At 42.2% G+C, this 23,050-nt stretch overlaps 1 protein-coding gene across 3 annotated transcripts in view; it reads right to left on the reverse strand.

The window, feature by feature from the left end:
• Positions 1-23,050, reverse strand: part of PPP1R37 (protein phosphatase 1 regulatory subunit 37) — a 712,503-nt gene that overhangs the window by 72,178 nt on the left and 617,275 nt on the right. For all 3 annotated transcript variants that reach the window (XR_004540288.1, XM_033954028.1, XM_033954027.1), the window contains exon 11: positions 17,452-18,580. Coding sequence is in view for 2 of the 3 variants with exons in the window: in XM_033954028.1 (XP_033809919.1) it covers positions 17,452-18,580 (1,129 nt within the window). In the remaining variant the exon portion in view is untranslated. The remainder of the gene's footprint in view (positions 1-17,451; positions 18,581-23,050) is intronic.

Raw genomic sequence — 23,050 nt, forward strand, 5'->3', positions numbered from 1 at the left:
TTTAACACGTTTGCTTTTTCCTCGTCACTCTCCACATATTGATACATATCATCTTTTAGTCTCGCAATTCCATTTTTCTTCTTCTTCCTTTCACTAATATATCTGAAAAAAATTTTGGCTCCCTTTTTCACATTCCTAGCCATTTGCTCTTCTGCTTGTGCTTTCACCAGATGTATCTCTCTTGGCTTCTTTCAGTTTCACCCGGTAGTCCTTTCTGTATGCCTCTTCTTGGGTATGTTTATATTTCATGAACGCCAGCTCTTTTGCCTTTATTTTCTCCACAAGTTTAGAGAACCATTTTAGTTTCCTTTTTCTCTTGTTTTTATTTATTTTCCTCACATAAAGGTTAGTAGCCATTTTTATTGCTCCTTTCAGCTTAGACCACTGTTTTTCCATTTCCTTTATGTCATCCCATCCTAACAGCTCTTTCTTCAGGTACAATCCAATTTTACTAAAGTCCATACGTTTGAAATCCAGGACTTTGTGTTTTGTGTGGCTGCCCTCCACTTTAGCTGTTATATCAAACCAAACCGTTTGATGATCGCTATTTCCCAGGTGGATTCCATCACCATTTGTCTGAGCAGAGCCTCTTGAAAGGCATCCACAATCTCCCTACTTCTTTCCAATTCCACAGATGGAACATTCCAGTCCACATCAGGCAGATTGGAGTCACCCAATAGCAGCACCTTCTCTTTCTTTTCAAACTTTTGGATATCCGCAATCAGATCTTTATCAATTTGCTGCAATTGAGACGGAGGTCTATAGATTACACACCTACATAAATAGAAGTTTTCAAAGCGATCTATATCGCTTTTTCCTCTTCCCAAGTCTCCTGCATTTCAGCTGCTTGGATATCGATCTTTACATAGAGAGCTACTCCTCCACCTCTTTTACCATCTCTGTCCTTCCTAAAAAGATTATATCCTGGTATGTTTGCATCCCATCCATGGGAGTCACTGAACCATGTCTCTGTGATAGCAACAATATCCAGGTCTGGATCTAAAATCAAGGCTTGCAGATCATGAACTTTGTTGCTTAGACTGTGGGCGTTTGTAGTCATTGCTTTCCAGCTACTATTCCTCAACAATCTCATTTTTTTGTATAGTTTTTAACTTCAGCTCATTTCCTGTTGCATCGCTAGGAAGTGAATTGCTAATGTTGTTTTAATTGCTTTCTTTATTATCATCAAAACTTGTCTTTTGCAGGGGATTGCCACCGGAAGTAACCTCCATATGTACACCACCCCCACCTTCTAATTTAAATGACTAGAAACATATTGCCTGAATTTCTCAGCCAGGATTTTTTTTGCTGCCCATCATTACAATACAGTCTCTTGTTTTTCCATGTATTGCTCCATCCTCCTATGTATCTTGATGACACCAAGGTTTGAGCCACCTATTGAAGTTCTCAGTATTTTGTACTCTTTCCTCTCCCTTTCCATAAGTAGGCAGTACTTCTGAAAAAGCTACAGTTTTACAAAAGGTTTTATCCACTCCCCAAGCTCCAGAAAATCTTTCTGCGTTGCAAGTCGGATATTGTTGGCCAGGTCGTTTGTTCCAAGGTGGATAATAATATCAGGGTTTAAATTATTTGCTTCTTCTCTAATTACATTCAGTATTTGTCTGGCATTCTTGGTGGCTGAGGATCCCATAAGGCATTTCACTATTTTGAGTTCCTTGTCCTGTGTTTCAAGGTTAATCTCTCTGATGATGGAATCCCCTAGAAGCAATACTTTCCTGGTTTGAGCTGTTTTTTGTTCCTTCTCAGTTCTTTTACCTTGATCTTTTTTATAGGTCCTTTGGAGGTGCTTAACTTCATATGTTATCTTCACTGGTTCTGATTCCTCCTCAGTTCTTTTATCTTGAGCATCACAATGCACTAATGGAGCAAAGGAATTATTTAGGGGCAACAATTTGGATGTATCTGTGTCACATGCCGCAGTCTACCTGAGCCGACTGTGATCCATTTATTCCTGGATTGTTTTATTCTTTGGGACAATGGTAAGGTGACCATACATTCAGTGGCGTACCTAGATTATGTCTATAGAAACACAGATATATTGAAAACCAATGTATGTAAAACAACACTTTCAATTGGTGACTACTATGGTTGTAGGACAATGTAGTAGTGGAATTTTGCAGAAACTATGTGAAACAGGTGCCAACTCTGAATTCACTCAAAAAGAAGGAAAAAGCCTCAGAAAAAGGCCCTCCCACCGCCACAAAGGTGGATATCAAGGTGGTTAGACGGTAACCTCACAGGCAAAACCTTCATTGAAATGAGTGTTTGAGCAGAGAAACTTATGCTTCACATATACAAAATTGTAGATAGAGGAAAAAACCACTTATCTTCAACTGATCGGCACACCGACGGAGGCCAGCGTTTCACCGACTAGCTGCATCAGTGTGTGACCCGACCGATCAGTCTGCAAAACAAAGAAAGATAAAACAAAAAGAACTTAGACAGTTTCTCATTGAGTTTTAACTTCTTGGTATTAAAATACTAACATGTACCTTGAAAGAGCGGAAACACTCTTTCGAAGCGGTTGTTTCCGCTCTTTCAAGGTACATGTTAGTATTTTGCAGACTGATGCAGCTAGTCGGTGAAACGCTGGCCTCCGTCGGTGTGCCGATCAGTTGAAGATAAGTGGTTTTTTCCTCTATCTACAATTTTGTATATGTGAAGCATAAGTTTCTCTGCTCAAACACTCATTTCAATGAAGGTTTTGCCTGTGAGGTTACCGTCTAACCACCTTGATATCCACCTTTGTGGTGGTGGGAGGGCCTTTTTCTGAGGCTTTTTCCTTCTTTTTGACTGAATTCAGAGTTGGCACCTGTTTCACATAGTTTCTGCAAAATTCCACTACTACATTGTCCTACAACCATAGTAGTCACCAATTGAAAGTGTTGTTTTACGTACCTAGATTATGTGACACCTGGGGCCCATCATTTTTTGACACCCCCCCATCTATATGAAAAATATGATTTTTAGTAACAATCCACATATCACACAACAAGAGTGTTCCTAGGAAAAGGCAGCATCTTAAACACTACAGAACACCAACACATACATTGTAAAACTAAACAAGCCAGATCCCGCACAGTCAATTGATCCTGCAGTCAATGCCAACTGAAAACTATAGAACAGAGATACACCCTCGCCCAATATGGAATAATCATAAACTAAAAATAGAAAAGTTAAACTGAACCACCAAGAAACCAGACTCTGCATATAATGCAACACCACACCACAAAAACAGTAATACTGTGCAAAATATAAAGACAGTAGATGTAAATTTGAAAAAAAATGATACATAACAATCACCACTTTACAAATTAACAAATAAAAATAAAACAAATAATGAGAAATAAGAAAATACCATTTTATTGGACTAATCTCCGTAAGCTCGGTCCCCATCTCCGCAAACCACCTGATTCCATCCACACAAGCCTTGAATTATTTTATATTGAACTTATCATATTAAAGTATAAAAAGAAACAATATTCTGTACAATTGTCAATTTATAAATCAGCATCTTCTCCCCACTCTCTCTTCCCCATTTCCCTTCAGCGTCTTCAGCCCACTCTCTCTCCACTTTCCTTCAGTGTACACACATAAAAACAACATAAAACCCTAAGCGGCGCATGCGCACTCCTGCCTGTGTGTTCCGTATGTCCGTGGCAGGCAGGAGTGCGCATGCGTGCTAGAAACCGAGCCCCAGCCACGCTGACTGGCTTCGGCCCCACGGGCCTCTCTTGGAGTCCACCTTCTTGCCCAGCATGGATGGCGGCGGTGCCAGCGATGCCAGGAGCGGGCCAGTACTAGGGCGATTTGAGGCGGCTTGAGGTGTGCGCAGTGGATGTCGCCACGTGCAGGCTGCGGTGCCTTGAGGCGGCTGGCGGCAGTGCAGGCAGCATCGGAGAGAATCCTTCGAGATGGATGTCGGCCGCCGCAGATGTCAGTGGCTGCAGGCCGCAGCAGCTGTCAGCAGCGGCAGACCGCGGCACAGATGGCTAAAGCCTGGCTGGAGGAGGACGAGGAGGAGCTGTGAGAGCTCCGCAGAGGCAGGAGGTGAGGAGAGAGAGACAGAGACAGATGGGAGGACAGAGGGAAAGGGGGGTAGGGGAAACACTGCTGCTGCACAGGGAAGTGGTGTGGGGGGAGGGAAATGGAGGGGGAGGAAATGCTGCTGTAGCTGCTGCACAGGGAAGTGGTGGGAGAGAAATGTTGATGCATAGGAGGCAGGGAGAGAAACAGATAGATAGAAAGAAAAGAGAGACACAGAAAGACAGATAGACAAAGGGGGCCAGGGAGAGAGACAGAAATAAAGACACACAGACATATATTCTAGCACCCGTTAATGTAATGGGCTAAAATACTAGTTTTATATAATTTTAATTCTATTCATTCATAGAAAGTAAAGTCTAAATAATGCCAGTCACATAACAAAACATGATTTTACAAAAATAATTCCCTGCACAGTCAAGCCTGCAAAGATTACTAGATGTCTTTCAGCAGATGCCCTCCCTCCTTCCCCTTTACCTTCATGGCCAAGTCAAAATGATCTACCAACGGAAGGGAGGAGACAAAATGGCGGCGGCGTGCTAATAGCTCATTAGTTACGCTCCACCGTGCTTTGCTATTCCTTAGCTGTTACCTTTTAGAAGAAGAGCATTTTCTCTCTTCCTCACACTAAATGCAAGGGATTTCTCCGGGCTGATCCCCCCTTGCCCAGTCAAGTTTTGATGGAGTGTTTTCTTACTAGCTCTCTGGCTAGTTCTGAAGGGGGTAAGAGTCCAGCAGTAACTCCAGGGAGCCTCCAGAGCTATGGGATTTGAGATCTCACTCTCCCCTCCGGATATCCGCTTGCCACCTAAGCCAATGCCAGAGGACGTCGAGAATGTGGGTCCAGCGGCCTCACGCAGTGGGGAGCCTGACACCACTCTGAGCGCCGAGTTATCAACAAGTCTAGGAGCAGAGAATACCCGCTCGACTAAGGTGACATTGGACAGCATTTGGCAGGTATTTCAGAAACTCGAAGATGCGTCTACAAAATCTGCCGGTAATATCAGCATAATAGTGAGTAAATTGGATGACCTTTCTACCTCGGTAAATAACATGCAAATTGAAACTTCAGGCAAATTTGACCAAATTAATAAAGAAATTGCTGCAGTTCAAAAATCGACTGGAACTTTAATTAAAGATAGACTTTTCTTTTTAAAGAAGATTGAACAACTGGAAAATCATAGTAGGAGACTTAATCTTAGAGTTATAAATTTTCCTAAGTCTTTGTCTATTACCCCACTTGATATGTTTAAAAAGTATCTCACTGAGAACTTGAAATTTCCTCCTGAAGCAATTCCTCCTATAAATAAAGTATTCTATCTTCCAAGAAAAGTTGAATCTTCTTTACCAGACAAACAAAAGGAAGGACTTCATGATATGGATTTAAATAATTTGACTGAGCTATTGGAAACCACTCAAGAAAATATTGAATATCGTGGTACATTAATATTGTCTTTAGCATTTGAATAAGATCTAAATGCTATAATGAGAACCTTCTTCCGACATTCTCAGGACTCGTTTTTGGGCCAGAGAATCTGGATTGTTCCAGATGTGACAAAATCTACACAAGAACAGAGGAAGGTGTTTCTTGCTATGCAAGAAGAAGTAAAGAGTTTGGGGGCAACCTTTCTGTTAGTTATCCTTGCAAATGTTTGATAAGATACACTGGTATTAAATATATCTTTTATATGCCTGAGCATCTTCGTAGCTTCTTGGATATTAAGAAAATGCTGTAAAGATAGCACAGTAGTTAAAGACCGGAAGTTTAAATGCACGTTAAGCCATTTATTTATTATATTGATTATTGTTTCCTAGTAATGAGATCTCCCTATCTCTGAAATTTTGTCTCTCCCTGTGTAATTGATATCTTCTTAAGAGTTAAAAATTTCCTTTGAATGTTTTCAATTTAAAAAATTTTAACACTGGAAGGATTACATTACAACTTGCATAATGAGACTCCATTCCTTGTCCTTCTCGGTACAGATGAACTTGAATGATTCAAAAACAAAATTACTCTGGCTCGGCCCAAAATTAGAACACCTGCCCACCCTCTTCGCACTTCCCTCAGGTGCTGCACTGCAGCTTGAGTTCTCAAGCACGGTCCTTGGCATCATTATCGATTCTTCTCTCTCCCTCAATGACCACCTCAACTCCTTGGCTAAATCATGCTTTTTCAGCCTCCACATGCTGAGGAAAGTAAGATCCTATTTTCGCCAACAACATTTCGCCGTCCTTGTCCAATCCATCATCCTCTCCAAATTAGACTACTGCAATGCCATCTACTTAAGCCTATCAAAAAAAAGTCTTCAAAGACTCCAGCTAATCCAGAATACTGCAGCCAAGTTGATCTTTGCAAAACGCAAGACCGACCATGTCTCCCCACTCCTAGCCAAACTTCACTGGATCCCAGTGATTTCCAGAATCCATTTCAAATGCTCCTGCCTGGCTTTTAAGATCATTCACGGCATCCTTCCTCCCTTAATCCCACTATCTTATAACTCCTCGAGTCCTGACTCTACCAGACCCGCCCAAAGGTATAAATTATCCTTTCCCTCTCTACACGGTATTCGCTATGCAGGCAAACTGGGAAAATCCCTTCTCTTCAGAATCACAGGTCTTTGGAACGACCTTACTACCCCACTGCGGAACCTGGGCTCCCTCCAATTATTCCGCAAGCAACTGAAAACCTGGCTTTTCACTAAAATGTAATTCTATCCCCCCTTACTCTTCTCTTCTATATATAAGTAAACTTTTTTTTTTCTTCTCTTCCTATATTTTAAGTTCTTGTAAACCGTGCAGAGCTCCACAACATCCGTGGAGATGATGCAGTATATAAACTTAAGGTTTAGTTTAGTTTAGTTTATTATGTTAATATTGGAATTTATGGTGTGTTATTATTTGAATACTCTGAATTGCTGTAACAAGTGGATACTTGTGATATTGTTTGAAAAAGGATAAATATAAAAAAAAGGATCTACCAACAATAAAAGTTTAAAAACACAAAGCACACTGTACGCAGAGAAAATGTTAATTATCATTTATATTCCGTGGGTTTTCAAAGAGGTCAAGGCAGATGACTTTATGCAATGTCACCTCAGTAACAAATATACCCCCTCCCTTTTTACTAAACCGCGATAGTGGTTTTTAGCGCAGGGAGCTGCGCTGAATGGGGCATGCTGCTCTCGATGCTCATAGGCTCCCTGCGCTAAAAACCACTATTGCCATAGTGCAAAATATAGACAGCATATATAAATTCTCAAAATGGGCACATTTTGATCACTAAATTGAAAATAAAATCATTTTTCCTACCTTTGTTTGGTAATTTCATCAGTCTCTGGTTGCACTTTATTCTTCTGACTATGCATCCAATATTTCTTCCCTTCTTTCAGCTTCCTGTATGCTTCCTCTCCTCCAGACCTCATTCCCTCCCCCAACTTTTTCTTTGTTTCATCCTGCCCCCTTCTTTCTTTCTCTCTCCATGCCCCCTTTCTTTCTGTATGTCTGTCTTTCTCTCTCTCTCTCTCCGTGCCCCATTTCTTTCTTTCTTTTACCTTGCCCCCTTCTTTCTTTCTCTCTCCATGTCCCCTTTCTTTCTCTATGTCTGTTTTTCTCTCTCTCTGTGCCCATTTTTTTCTTTCTTTTTTTCTCCCTGCCCTCCCCCATGCCACCGCCATTGGGAAACATGCTGCTTGCCACTGCTACCCTCGGGAACAGGCCGGCGCCGAGTTCTCCCTCCCTGCTTTTCTTCCCCGAGGGGCTGACCAACTCTCGCCGCCCGACGTCAATTCTAACGTCGGAGAGGACGTTCTGGGCCAACCAGCATCCCGAAGCTGTGCACAGAGACAACGGGACAAGCGATCGCTTCCTGTCTCTCCCTGCCGCATGCAAAAAAAACCCCTCCCACCAACGGCCGATTAAAACCCCAACTCCCCCCTGGTCCGATGCTGCTGCTGCTTCTTATCTCCCTGCGGCTGCTGCTAATCGCCACCCAGAAGCCTTCTTCCCGACGTCAATTTTGACGTTGGAGAGGACGTTCTGGGCCAGTCAGGCAGTGATTGGCTGGCCCGGAACGTCCTCTCCAACTTCAGAATTGACATCGGGAAGAAGGATTCTGATGGTGATTAGCAGCAGCAGCAGCAGGAAGGTAAGAATAAGAGGCTGGCCATGTACAGAGCATGGAAATTATGCGGGTCCTGTCCGATATTCACTCGATGCCTGCATAAGACCAGGGCCCGAAAATATCAGGGGGGCTCCGACTGCCTGGTGAACTCAGCTTCCCTTCTTTCCACTCCCTAGCAATTTATAGCTGGCTGTGTGGGCGCTCTTGCGCGAGCTCTGGGCTCCAGTCAAGAAAACAAGCTCTCGAGTCGTCCCCAAGTGGTACATGTCGGGAGGAGGTTCTTCTTCCCCCTTGTGCTTGAGGGTGGTTGTATATATGGTGCAGGTGTGTGGGGAGTTAAGGTAAGGTTAAGGACAGCAAATGGATTGCTCTTTGTTGCTTGCCCCATCCATTGCCCGTGCAGGGGATCTAAGGATAAGAAGCAGGTAGCATTGTGGGGAAAGGTTTCTGCAATTTAGAGAAGTTGATTGTCCGAACTGCACAGTACAGCTGCTGCTGCTAACCGTCATTGGGAGGAGGAGAAATGCTGATTGAGTAAAAGCTGATAATTAAGAAGATCCTTGAGCCGTGGGGAAGGCTCAGGATATCAGGGCAAATTGGGCACTGAATTGTATAAGAATGAATCAGAATTGGGTTTACTGGAAGCGACAGGAAATGAAGAAAGGTGAACTGTTGGCTATTTGTAGACTGACCTCAGCCTATTGAGCAAATGAAAAACAGAAAAATACTAGGTTTTCACAATTATAAAAGAATTGATGATGGTTTCATCTAATTCTATATAAAATAGGAAAGAGTAATATGCAAGCAATAAAATAAGAAAAGGGGAAACACCCTGCCAATCACTATATTATGTAAATTTACAAACTATCTAATGACTCTAACCCCCTTTTTTATCCCCCTCATCGATATACTAAGTCCCTCTAAACTTCTCTTCTTAGTCCTTCTACTTTCTTTGTAGTTCCTTTCTATACCAATTCCTGTAAACCGTGCCGAGCTCTACTTCTGTGGAGATGATGCGGTATACAAACTTAAGGTTTAGTTTAGTTTAGTTTAGTCTAGTAAGAAAAATACAAAGAAAAGGAAAATTTGTTCATCAATTGTTATGAGAAAGAAATGTATCCAAGTGTACTAGATTATGGAAACTTTATGGTAAAATATGTTTATTCAACAAAGTGCAAGCACATAAACATGACAACATAAAACAATTTTCATATAAGTGCGCACAGTATAAACCCTAATCACCCACCCTCCCATATCCTCTTATAAACCCAAAGTGTGAGGGTTCAAAACATTTACCACACTAAATCAAACATTCAAAAGATGACTCCTGGCATGAGGAGTAAGATCCATCCAAAAGTGCTCTCAAATGATCCGGAAACGACGTCCCAGACCACCATCCAACGCTGAAAAATGTCTACACTCCAAAGAAGCTTGAACGAGCATTAGAGATCTCCAGTGACTATAGGTTGGGGGGTCAGTGGACAACCAATGAGTCAAAATGGCTACAAAACCCAACATACCCTTAGGTTTAGGAGACGCTATTTGATAATACCCAAATAGTGCTCTGGGCGTAGGCAGCCAATGTCTGCCCCATAAAGAAGTTGTATATCGTCCCAAACAAGTCCAAAAGTGGTGAATACGAGGACAGGACCAAAACATATGTCCCAGTGTAGCTTGAACCTGTGCACATTTAGGGCAATTGTGTACTTGGGTAATTCCCATCCTGTGTGCTCTCAGGGGTGGAATATACAGCCTAAGAAGGAACTTAAGCTGAAGTTCCCAATGAAGAACATTGGATGATAACTTCTGCGAAGTCTTCAAAATCTTTTGTATTTGCAAAGTCATAATCTCACACTGCAGGTCCTCTGACCAGGAAGCAGCTAGGATTTCAAAATTAATATCTGGTTGCACGTCACGAAGTCCCACATGATGAAAGCGCAAGGGGATCAATTGTTGAGCTGAAAAACTGAACATCTCAGAGATAGCTTCCTGACAGTCCTCCGTTAAGTGAATTTCTGGTAATGATTGTACATAATGGCGGATCTGCCAATAAGCAAACAGATCCACCTCCAACAGACCAAAGGAGTGTTGCAAAGAGCTAATTGAAAAAGATATTGTAGTCCTTGGGATGCCCACCTCCGAAAAGGGGATTCTGTAAGCCTGGTACAAAGTCACAATTCCCTTGTATCAAGAGGTATGGAGAAATCAGGGAGGACCGCTTTAAATAAGCACAAACCCATCTCCACGTCTACTTCGCAGGGGCAAAAAAATGGGTAATTTGCCACTACAGAGGCTGAAACATGTAATAAATAACTAATATGATAAGGAGTTAAAACGGACAACTCTACCTGAGTTGCAGAGAAATAAGATGTACCTCGAAACCAATCATTAATATGTCTCATCTGGCAGGCCAGGGCATATCATCGAATATTCAACAAGCCATAACCTCCCCTCTCCCTAGGCTGACACATGCGCAGAATGGTCATGCGCGGTTTCTTACCCCCCCAAAGATAAGATTGCAACAGGCTGGAGAGTTGTATATTATATGAACATGTGTTAATAACAGTGGTAAAACCTGAAAACAATATAGCCATTTGGGAAACAATACCATATTATACAAAGCCATCCACCCTGCAACTGATAAAGGAAAAGTCTTCCATATTTTTAATGGACACTTCGTTTCCTCCAATAACGGTGTGACATTACATGTATATAGAGTGGATAAATCACGAGGTAGCCATACCCCTAAATATTTGAGTGCCATGGGGGCCCAAGAAAAGGGAAAAGCCCCCTCCCAGGTATCCTGAAGAGCTATTGGAATAGCTAAGGCCTTAGATTTACAATAATTCAATGTGAACCCCGAACAGAACCAAAACTCTTCCATAGATTGTAAAAGAGTAGGCAAGGAAGAGAAAGGTTGTGTCAGAGTGAATATTAAATCATTAGCAAAGGCCAAAACCTTTACTGTATGGTGAGCAAATGTCAGCCCTGTCACAGCAGGATCCCGTACTACGGTTCTTAAAAAAGGCTCTAGATAAAGCAAAAAAAGAAGTGGGGACAATGGACATCCCTGCCGAGTTCCACGTTCTATCGGAAAACTCTCAGTAATGGTGTCATTTATTAATAAACGCGCTACCGGGGAGGTATATAAAATCTTTAACGCCCTTGCATACCAGCCCGACACTCCCATATAGTCCAGAACACTAAACAGAAAAGTCCAGTCAACCTGATCAAAAGCACGAGCTGCATCTAAACTCACCAATAATAGGGGAATTTCATGGACTTGTGCATGGGCCATAGTTAAAAGTACTTTACAAACATTTTGTACGGACTGCCTGCCCCTAACAAATCCCACCTTCTCCACTCTGATGAGATCAGGAACAAGCCAAAATTTTTACATCAACATTAAGGAGTGAAATGGGGCGATGGGACTCAATGGAAGTGGCCTCCTTTCCTGGTTTCAAAATTAGTGTAATCCATGCCTCGTTAGCACCTGGGGGAAAGCTCCCTTGGTCAATAACATGTGTAAAATAATCTCTCAAAGGAACTCCAATCTGAGAGGACAGCAATTTATAAAATTCGGCTGTGAAGCCATCAGGTCCAGGGGCAGAGAAATTCTTCTGATTCTGAATCACCCTCTGGAGTTCCCTAGATGAGATCGGGGCATTTAAAGTCACAATGGCAGCATCAGAAAGCTTGGGTAAGCCTGAATCAGCAAGGTAGTCCCCAATCAGGGAACTCGCTTCCAGAGTACGCGCTGCATAGAAATCCTGAAAGTAGGATTGAAAGACGTGTGTAATCTGTGATATTTTATGGTGAAGCCGCCCCGTCCCATCTTTTATCCCCAATATAAAACGCTGTCCTCTCACCCTTTTCGTGAGATATGATAACAGCTTGCCTGCATGATTACCGTATTTATGATAATTAAATTTTTGATAGAATAACATCTTCATCATGCGTGGGTGTAAAGAGATGTCACTATGGAAATTATAGATTACCTAGCGGCCGAAGATGGACAGGCCGCGTAATGTCGCTTAGCAGCCGCTAAGTCTCTCTCCAAACGAATAATATCCCAAGAGAGCCGACGATTTCGGGCTATTACATAAGCAATATAGTCTCCCCTAAGAACCGCTTTAGCTGTGCTCCAAAACAAATCCGGGTTATTCATATGTTGACCATTAAATTCGAGAAACTTCTCCCACCTTTTTTTGTAAAAATTCTTTAAAATGAGCATCATGAAACAAATAACTAGGAAAACACCAACGGGCAGGTCCCCTGACACCAAAACCAATATTCACATCAAGACAAATCAAAGCATGATTGGAGATCACCACAAGACCAATGATGGCTGTGTCAACATTCAGAAAGGAGTGCCTAGTAGTAAGAATATAATCTATTCTAGAAAGCGTTCCATGAGCTCGAGATCTATGAGTATAAACTCGTTCCGTTGTATGTTATAATCGCCAGGGGTCCACTAAGTCTAAGGTCAAACATAAAAATGGAATTCCGCGAGTCCCCATCCAAAGGATCCAGGAGTCGAACGATCACAACTAGGATCAAGAACCTGATTAAAGTCGCCTGCCAAAAACAATGGACTCCCTGTGTGGGCCACTATTACTGTCGCCAAACGCTCAAAAAAGGAGTGATCGTAAACATTTGGAGCATATATACTCATAAGAAAGAAAGAGTAGGTATCCACAGTAATATGGAGCAATATAAAACGACCCTGTGGATCACGTTCCACTAGGCGCGTCTGCTGTGGCAGGGATTTTTTAATTAAAATGGCTACATCTGCTTTTTTTGTGGTGAGGAGGCTGCATAAACTTCACCCACCCAGGATCTCTTTAATTTAGAATGTTCCTCGTCCGTCAAGCGGGTTTCTTGGAGACATACTATATCTGCTTTATAACGTTTTAACTGGTTCAAAATTTTAGTACGTTTAATAGGGGAGGTGATACCCGAAACATTCCAGGAGACTATGCGAACAGCATTGGTTAGTGCCATGGAAGAACAAAAATTCTAATTGGTAAACCAATCCATGCCATCAACCAAAATCCCCCCCAGGCTCTCAGCCTGACCCAGGGTGGATACTCCAAGAAAACATTAAGTGTAAAGAATAAGAAGTTGAACCAACGCACACGAAGCATCTCCCCCCAGATTCCCCCCTCCCCAATCACCCCCACCCAACCTCACCTCCCCCCTTCCCTCCATCCCCCCTCTCCCCTCAGTTCTATACCCCCCTCTGGATCGGACACATCCACAGACTCCACCAACGTGGGCCTGAAGATGTGTGAGACCACAAAAAGATGTCCCCCCGAGCCCCGAGTCAAATCAACAAAATAGCCAATAATGCGGGAGTGTCCATTAGGTCTCCAAATCAAGAACTGATAATGATACAACAATAGTGCAAAATAAACAGAATTTGGTAAACACTCAGTAACAGAAAATCTACCAGTACAGCAAACTATGTAGCAGAAAGTATTAATTAATTTTTGCTAAGAAAGGTCTAGGTTGCAGCTATATAAGTCTCGACCCTTATCAAGTAGGGTCCTGTGATGAATTCACATGGGTATTAATATACAGAGCTGCGTCCTCCGAGGTGTCAAAAGAGTGCCACTGGCCCTGATGGTGAAGGCGCAGAAGAGTTGGATAAATAAACATGAAACGCAGCTTTTTCTCTGCTAAAGTAGAGCAGAGTGGGTAAAATTTTTTACATTTCTCCAATAAAGCCACAGAGTAGTCCTGGAAAATGCAGACTTCCGAATCTTCAAACTTTAAGCTATCTTGAAGTTGTTTATATTTGTGTAAAATCTCAACCTTATGAATATAATTAAGCAGCTTGGCGATGATCATGTGCAGGCGCGCTGTACGATTCAGCTCCTTGCCCAGGCAGTGTGCCCGCTCCAGACTGATGGGGCCTAAAGCCTCACGCAGGGGAAACTGATCCCGCAGCCAGCCCTCAAGAGTGGACATGAGGGAGGGACCGCTCACAGTCTCTGGGATCCCCAAGAAACGTAGGTTAGACCTACGGGATCTATTTTCCAAATCTTCCAATCTTTTAGCCTGGGTACGGGTAAGATCCCATAGGGTCTGAATAGCTACCGCTTGCTCTCCCTGTGCATCATCCAGGCGGGAAGCACGCGATTCGAGCTCCGTGGTACGCCTGGCCGTGTCAACGAGGGTATCATCAAGCTTCTAGAATTGTGCAGAAAGCTTGTCCAAACTAGGCTGCATCGCTGTTGTTACCGCCTTAGTAATATCGCGGAGGGCCTCCGGGGACAGCTGACTCACCTCCGCACTAGAGCCCTGCGCCATTATGTCCTTGGCCAACTTCAGACGCTCGCGGTCTTTTTTATTAGATTTCGTGGCCATGGTGCACGCTGCGGGAGACAAATATTTGTCCATGCACTGACCCCGCTGCAAGAAATCGTGTGGAGATCACCCGATGGCCCGAGCTGCAGTATAAAAGCGAGTAAACGACTCGGGGCCCGGGAGCTCAGGCAGAGTGCGACTGCCCTTGCTTACTGCATCACATGATCTTCAGCGGAAACTTTAATTACTCTCCTGATAATCAATTGGGTTGTTGCCTACAAACCTGAAGAAAAGAATTGCCCCCCTTCCCCTTTCTCACTCAAAGGAAGTACCCTAGTCTTGAACATGGAGGAAAGGTGTTCCCTTCCTGAGCTATCTGGATGAGAATAAAAATATCTTGTAGCTAAAGAAGAGCAACCAATATGGTAAAGGGGATGGAACTCCTCTCGTATGAGGAAAGACTAAAACGGTTAGGGCTCTTCAGCTTGGAAAAGAGATGGCTGAGGGGAGATATGATTAAAATCTGCAAAATCCTGAGTGGAGTAGAACGGGTACAGGTGGATCGATTTTTCACTCCTTCAAAAATGACAAAGACTAGGGGACACTCAATGAAGTTACAGGGATAGGTCACTAAGGACATAGGAAGGAAGCACTGGGGGCAAGGTTGCATAGGGAGAGGTATGGTCAGTAGGAAAAAAGAGGTATTGATGCCCCTGTATAAGACTCTAATGAGACCTCATTTAGAATATTGTGTACAATTCTGGAGGCCGCACCTTCAAAAAGATATAAAAAGGATGGAGTCGGTCCAGAGGAAGGCTACTAAAATGGTGCATGGTCATACTTTGGAGGAAAGGCGGGAGAGGGGAGATATGATAGAGATGTTTAAATACCTACATAATGTAAATGCGCATGAGTCGAGTCTCTTTCATTTGAAAGGAAACTCTGAAATGAGAGGGCATAGGATGAAGTTAAGAGGAATCTAAGGAATTTTTTTTTTTTTACAAAAAGGGTGGTAGATACATGGAACAGCTTCCTAGAAGAGGTGGTAGAGACAGAGACTATGTCTGAATTCAAAAGGGCCTGGTATAATGGTTACTGCGGATGGGCAGACTAGATGGGCCATTTGGCGTTTATCTGCCATCATGTTTCTATGATACTTCTTGTTGTGAATCTCTTATCTATGCATTAGTTACTTCAAAATTGTATTCTTGTAACATCGTATACTCTGGTTTACCAAAGGTTTCTATTAAGAAATTGCAGACTGTTCAAAATACCGCCATTAGAGTTCTTACTAGAGAATGACACGGGGACACATTTTTCACCGTCCCACAGGAACTATTTTCCTATTCCGTCCCCGTGAGTTCTTTTCCTGTCCCTGTCCCATTCCTGCAAGCTCTGTCCTCATCTGCACAAGCTTTAAAATCATAAATATCCGAGGCTTATGCGGATAAGGCAGAGCTTACAGGAACAGGACAGGGACAGCGACAAAACTTTTGAGGACAGGACAGGGAAATTGAGTTCCTGCGGGGATGGGGAAAAATTTGTCCCCATGTCATTCTCTAGTTGTTGCTATTGCTCAGAGATATGATCACGTTTCTCCATTATTTAAGGAGTATCATTGGCTTCGTATTAAATATCATTTAATGCATAAAGCTTTAACTTTAACATTTAAAGTACTACACAATGGGCAACCTGATTATTTAGCAAAATTGCTTGTTTCATATAAACCTACTCATACTTTACATTCTTCTGCCTCAAATCAATTGGCCTTATCATAAATTCATTTGTTTAGCCTAATGTCAACTCATAATTCTGCTTTTATTCTGCTATTCCAAATTTATGGAACTCTCTTCTGAATGAGTTACATTGTGAGCCTTCTTATTTCAAATTTAGAGCTTCACTGAAGACTTATCTTTTTGGATAGGAATTTCCTTAATTATCTTATTTTTAGGTTTTATTGGCTATTTTATCTTTTTAAATTTTTACTTTTACTTTGGGTAACAGATCCTGCAGCAACTATTAGATCGTTTTTTTGTTTGTTTTGCATAAAGTGTTATCTTAATCTAAACTTTTAATATTGGCATTCTTTTCTTTTTCTTAAATTTTGTACACCACACTGATGTAACGAAGAGTGGTATATAAATATAAATAAACATAGGGACCCAGATAGGAAGAAAACAGTGGAGCATCAAATTGGAGGAAGGAACGGATGTTGCTTCGTTCAGTAGGATCCCCCAATAAATGTTACGTCCTCAAATTTGAAGCTCTGCTGTTTTTTTTTCCATCTGGGTCCACTAGACTTCATCCCTTTTGCTGGATCCCTTTTGCTGGATGAATTTCTGGGAAATATAACAATTATTAATTGGATAGAATTAAGGATCTTGATAGGAAAAAGGTCTCCCCTATTAGACTAACCATTATCAGAGACAATGTAATTAGGGTAACAGACTGACTAACAATGATGCCTCTGTTGTTAAATGCAGTTAGGAATGTAGTTTTTAACCTGTGCATACAAACTTTGCAGTTGTCTGCCTCCTCTATTCTAGCCTACAGCAGAGCCCAAAGCTCATATCACACTCACATACCATGAATTCTCCCTGTGCTAGAAGGCCATCAAATTGGATAAGTGAGATAGACAGGTGCCAAGGGGTGTGTGTGTGTGTATGTGGTGGGGAGGACAGCAGCATTCGATGTATGCTTAAACCAACCATTCCCAACCTTTGGGGTAAACCTAGTCCCATCGGGGTTTCATGATTTCCACTATGAATATTTATGAGTCAGATTTGCATATTCATTGTGGATATCCTGAAACCCCCAATGCTGTTGTCTGATTGAGATATTGACCCTGTCAAGGCCCTTGCTACCAGTTTGCTTTCAACATACACTTATCCTATTAGGGTAAATACACGATGTGGCCTCCAATCCTCAATCACATTCAGACATGGTACACTTACCCTGTCCTGAATCAGTGTCTATCTTTCCATCACACTCCAGAGCAGCATCTGGCAGCACATGAAGGAATTCTGTCTTAAGTCCATTAGGAAGAGAGGCATCACAGACTGCAGTCTCACATTCTCTGTGTATCTTCTCTGGATATGACTGGACATCACTGTTCAGTGGCCTTGTATTCCCCAGAAATGTTGATGGCTGGTCTTTGCTATCTGGTGACTCCAAGTTCTCCAGGGCAGTAGATAATTGTGACTGACCACACTTGTTAGGTGTTCTACTTTTCTTTGAGTTGGGATCAATTCCACCAGAGTTGTTGGATAGCTGTTTTATCTCTTGGATGGGATCAGATACTAAACTGCAGATAAGGGATTGTGTATGATCCAGACTGGGTATGGAAACAGTTATATTTCCCTGAGTATCTTGTGATGGAGAGGGAAAGATATGGGATACAGTTAGTGTTGGAATAATAGAGTGTTCATGCAATGAACAGATCATCCTCTGTCCTAGATTCTCATCCTCTGTTTTCTCTAGAGGACTCTCCACACGTGTGACAACAAAGATTTTATGCCCTCTCCCAGGACTGGAAACTGCAATCTTCCTCTCATTATCTGGAGAACTGGGGCTCTTTGGAGACATTGGGGGATTATCTTTACTTTTCTCTTTAGTGTCCATAATTTCTTCTTCTAAACCTTGCACTGTGTTATCCATTTGGTTCTCTGCGACAGAATTTATGAACAATAATGAAGGTTGCCTGTCATCCAAATCCTGATCCTTATCCTTCTTTGTCTGCCTAAGTTGATTAGCCTCTGTTGCCACCTCAGCAGCATCATTTGTGTCTGAGTCAGAATCCAGTTCTGTCCCTGCAGTCTTTTGGTCCTGACTTGTCTCTGCCATGTCCTCACAGTCCACAGAGACCAAAACCTTAATTCCCTCTATTGCCTGCTCTAGTGGCTCCCCTGTATTGGAACTCTTGTTCTCCTGTAAAGACTCTGTGATAGTAATTTCAGGCATGGCAGCAAATGCTTGCATTTCTTGATCTTTTTCTTCTTTTTCTTTGGCTAAGATAAAGTTGCGTTTGCACCCATTTTGTATTTCTGCTAACAGTGTCTTCTGTGTTTCTATGAAGCTCTTAACCTATAAGGTGGAAAACAGTAAGCACAAATAAAATGCCACATAAGAAATGAGCAAAAAGCAAGCTTGCTCACCTACTGTATATTGGCTATTCTTTGGAAACAGCAGTTCACTAGTCACACGAATGGATTACAAGTCCATACTCAGCACTATACTAATTCTTCCAGAGCTTTCTAAAAAGACTTTATGATGCTTTACTGCTCAAATGCTGCAATTTTGTTCTATTGCAGCCTCCTCACTTCTTTCAGTTACATAAAATAACTTTGAGTGAGGGAAGGCCAACTCCAAAGAGGAGGTAGGATTAACTGTTGACTGGTCAATTAGGCCTAGATTCTGTAAAGTGCGCCTAACTTTAGGCGTGCTTTAGACGTTCATGTGGCGCAAGTGGCAATCAGCGTTATTTAGGCATCGTATAGATGTCTCTAATGCACTAAGCGTATCTTAGGCGTCTATTAGGCACGCGTTCCCAAAAACCCCATATAGACGCCCCCATATAGACGCCAGAGACGTCCCTACGATGTTATATATAAAAAGGTGATTTTTACTGATTTATCATTATTTCAGGACCGTAAGCTTTAACATAATTAACCCAAAGTATACCACCATTAAAAGGATAATAAAAACACAGTATACCATGTTTAAAAGGATATTTTTTCAGTGGGAGTTGATCTGGGAACATCAGCATGGAAGGGGGGAAGCTTCACTCCTGTGCTACACAAACTTGGTATAGCAATGGTATCATTAGCTCCTATAAGATGTGTAAAGCATAGGACTTTGAGCTCCATATAGGCTTCAAATAGACGTGGTTTAAGCTCCAGAAAGGCTTTAGCATGATACATGCTATTTAGGTCATCCAATCAGCTTTCTCTGGGCATCTCACAGACATTATTTGAGAGAGGTTTTTAGAAGCAATTCATTGCTCTAAATAACACTCTCTTTGTCATGAAACATTGCTACAATCAGCTCATTCTTCAAAGCAAACAGAAAGCCCATAACTTCAATTGGCCAAGCTTAAAAACAGAATAAACACAGAACAGACCTGAATGTGGCTTCTAGTTCATTGCAAATGGAGGTATGCAGCTGCACAATGATGATATTACTGTGACATCATCAAAGTGCACCTGCACAAGTAAAAGACAGAGCAGGAGTTGAACTCACAACCTTTGGAAGATCAGTACAGCACTTTTACTCATTGAGCTACAGCACCTTCGACTCCAATTTCTCTGACTCCCATATCATATCATAGCTTAGTGATCTGCTAAGGTAAAATCTGATTAGCTATCATCTCACAGCTAGCTGAGACAAAAGACTGGTAGCTCAATGGCTTAAAGCGCTGCTTTCATTGTCCCAAAAGCCAGAATCTCAAGTTGGGTTCAATAAATGTGATGTGGATTAAAATACTGCTGTTTTGTAGCAAATGCAAACTCAACTTTTGGAATAGATTGTTTCTAGTATTGCTAATGTTGTGCTGTTTGAGATGAAAATTAGATGCAATTGGTCTGTAGCTTGTCATTTTTATTAAAATGAGCATTTTGTCAGCTGAAGGACATGAGGGAGTCAAACCCAGACCAGGTTCACATCCCAACCTTCATTCTAACCGCTGTACTACAGAATCAGCCATAAAATCATAGCAATTCTAATTGGATTATACTGTGATGTTTAGGTGTCGTTTGGGCACCCAAAGAATGCCGAATCAGCTGAAGTTCAGCATATCTCAAGCTGTCAGGGTAGGAAACTGACTGAAAGAAGCCACCAAGTTAAGGCACCTGGTTCATCCTCTCCACCTCTCATCTAATCTCATGTTCTCAAATATGCTAGTTGCAGGCTGTGAGGCAGGAGACATGCCAGCTACCCTGTTTGCCACTCCCATCCCCCCTTTGCAGCTTGGGCTTCATGAACACTAGATAAGACAAAGGTCAATGTGACCAAGGAGCTGAAGTGGTGCTTATTAAGGAAACACTAATGCCCGGCTGCTACTTAATATAAATAAGCACAAGGTGAAAAATGGTATAAGATTTTTATTGCACAGTCCAGGAAAGCAGCAACTGCAGTTCGATGAGATGCCTGACAGGTATGCAGAGTAAGGCACTCATAGGTCCAAGTTGTTACTATGGTAGAATTGGTAAAGTCCCAGAATCTGCTCCTGGTAGGAGAAGGCAGGCTGAAGAAAAAGGAAGATGGATTGAGACAAATTAAGAGTTGATTGGTGAGTTTTAGGCAGTTTTTTTACAAAGGTGTGCTAAATCCACACATGCACTAACTACTAACGTGTGCATAGGATAAAATGCACGCGTTAACCTTTACTATACACTAATGGCATGCTGAAGCGGCACCGTTTAGGCGCCGTTAGTGTGTAGCGCATGCATGTATTTAGTGCATCTTTGTAAAACTCACCAATTGACTGTTTTCTCAGAAAATCTATAACTACACCCTTCTGAAGGAAAAAAAAGTGTGAAACATGTTAGTATTGTGAAAATGTAGATAATTCATCACAAGGGCAAACAAAGGTTTCAGTACATCATTCTCATCTATTCTGTATGTTTTAGTATTTGAGCTTTGTCCAGGTGTAAACTCTTGTGCTGAATCCAGTTTGAAGAGACCTGCTCTGGCCTCTGGGAAACACAAGGGGAGTCGTTAGCCACTCTGGGAACTGGAAATCAGGAGAAAAGGGGTAAAGGTCAAGACATATGCAGCACAGTCTCAGAATAACAGCTAGAATGAACAGAAGCAAAAGAAACACTGTTCTTTTTTTTATAATAAGGATACCTAACAATTATGACTCTAAAATGATTTACCTTTAGCTCTATGAGGAAAAGCACTGCTATAGGTTCCACATATTCATGTAACTTGTATATCCATTTTGCTGGCACCAAAGTTTCAAACAGCAAGGGGTTTTTTTTCAGCCAAGACTCCTGGAACCAATTATTATCATCACTAATTCTCAGACCTGCTAATGACCTTGTGGAATGGAGAAAATTGTGGCACATATCAGGGGGAGAAAAAGTTAATGGAGAATCACCAAAAGGAGTCCAAAAGAAGAAATCAGTTCTGCCTGAGCTTTTATCTAATAAAGACACTTAAATAGCTAGCAATAATAATAATAATAATAACAGTTTATATATACCGCAGTACCGTTAAGTTCTATGCGGTTTACAAAGGATTAATGAAGTACAAGTTGAGAGAAGTTAGGGGATTGGTCAACAAGAGGGGGATGGGACAAGAGAACCGTTGAAGAGGCGAAAGAGAGGAGCGGGTCAATTGTCTAGATATTTCAAGAACAGGTGAGTTTTGAGGCGCTTCCTGAATACCTCATAATATATCATTCTCATCTAGATTTGTTCCTGGAAAGATGAAATAGGTTAGACAAACATCAAAATCGCAAATTACTATAGCTGCTAATGGTCCTATGAAATGGAGAGTTGTGGCAGATATAGGAATGAAAAGGTTAAAAGATAATCAAGAAAAGTAAAGTCTTTGAAATAAGCATTGACACAGAATAGGGGTCCTAAAAGAAAAAATACTGCTCTGATGGACCTCCTTATACTAAGCATGCCTAAGTAGCATCTGACATCATAGGCACCGTTTGGACTTCCCACCAGAAAATTTTCAAATCTGATTGGGCGTGCTTTAGGTGTGGTTTGGGCAAATACACCTGTCCTGATTTTTAATCAATTCCTTCCCTTCTCAAAGCTTTTAGAGGCTCTGTTACCAAATTCTAAATGCAGTTCCCTCTCTAGCTCTATGCCTTAAGGCTCTGCTTTTTATCTTCCATAGGTCAGGGGTTCAAGTCTTGAGTGCGGTTAGCAAATATTTGATATTCATTTTTCTACCAGAAAACTTTCAAACTCTTTGGCCATTCCTTTGCTTAAACATATTTGAGTTGATCTTTAAAATGATCTGCAGCAATTCTCAGATGTTTAAAGCAGCCTGTTCTCTCTTCCTAACCCCCCTCCCCCGCCCCAACACACACTCCTCAAGCATGAAACTAGAGAATGACACGGTGATTGTTACCTGCAACTAGCCACAAGTAGAAAAAATAGTGGTCGCTGCGGGGCGAGGACAAGGCCCGTGGAGCGGTGAATGGACTTGTCTCTGCAGTGAGGCAATCAAGGATCGCTCAGTCCAGCAGCCCCCACCCGCTCGATTGTAGCGTTCTGCCATCTCCCTCCCTCCACCTCACCTTAGATGCAGAGTTTGTCGGCTTTCTTTTTCGCCCAGCCACACACTTTCAAAGAGCCGCGCACGCGCGGCTGCTCAAGTTATTCAATCTTCTCCTCTCCTGCAACTTCCTGTTTCCGGTTGCGTCAGAGGAGAAGATTGAACAACAGAGCAGCCGTGCGTGCACGGCTTTTTGAATGCGTGCGGCTGGGCAAAAAAGAAAGTCGGCAAACTCGGCATCTAAGGTGAGGTGGAGGGAGGGAGTTGACTGAACACTGCAATCGGGCGGGAGGGGGCTGCTGGACCGCGCGATCG

This window comes from Geotrypetes seraphini, chromosome 8, assembly GCF_902459505.1.
Source record: "Geotrypetes seraphini chromosome 8, aGeoSer1.1, whole genome shotgun sequence".
Lineage (NCBI taxonomy): Eukaryota > Metazoa > Chordata > Amphibia > Gymnophiona > Dermophiidae > Geotrypetes > Geotrypetes seraphini.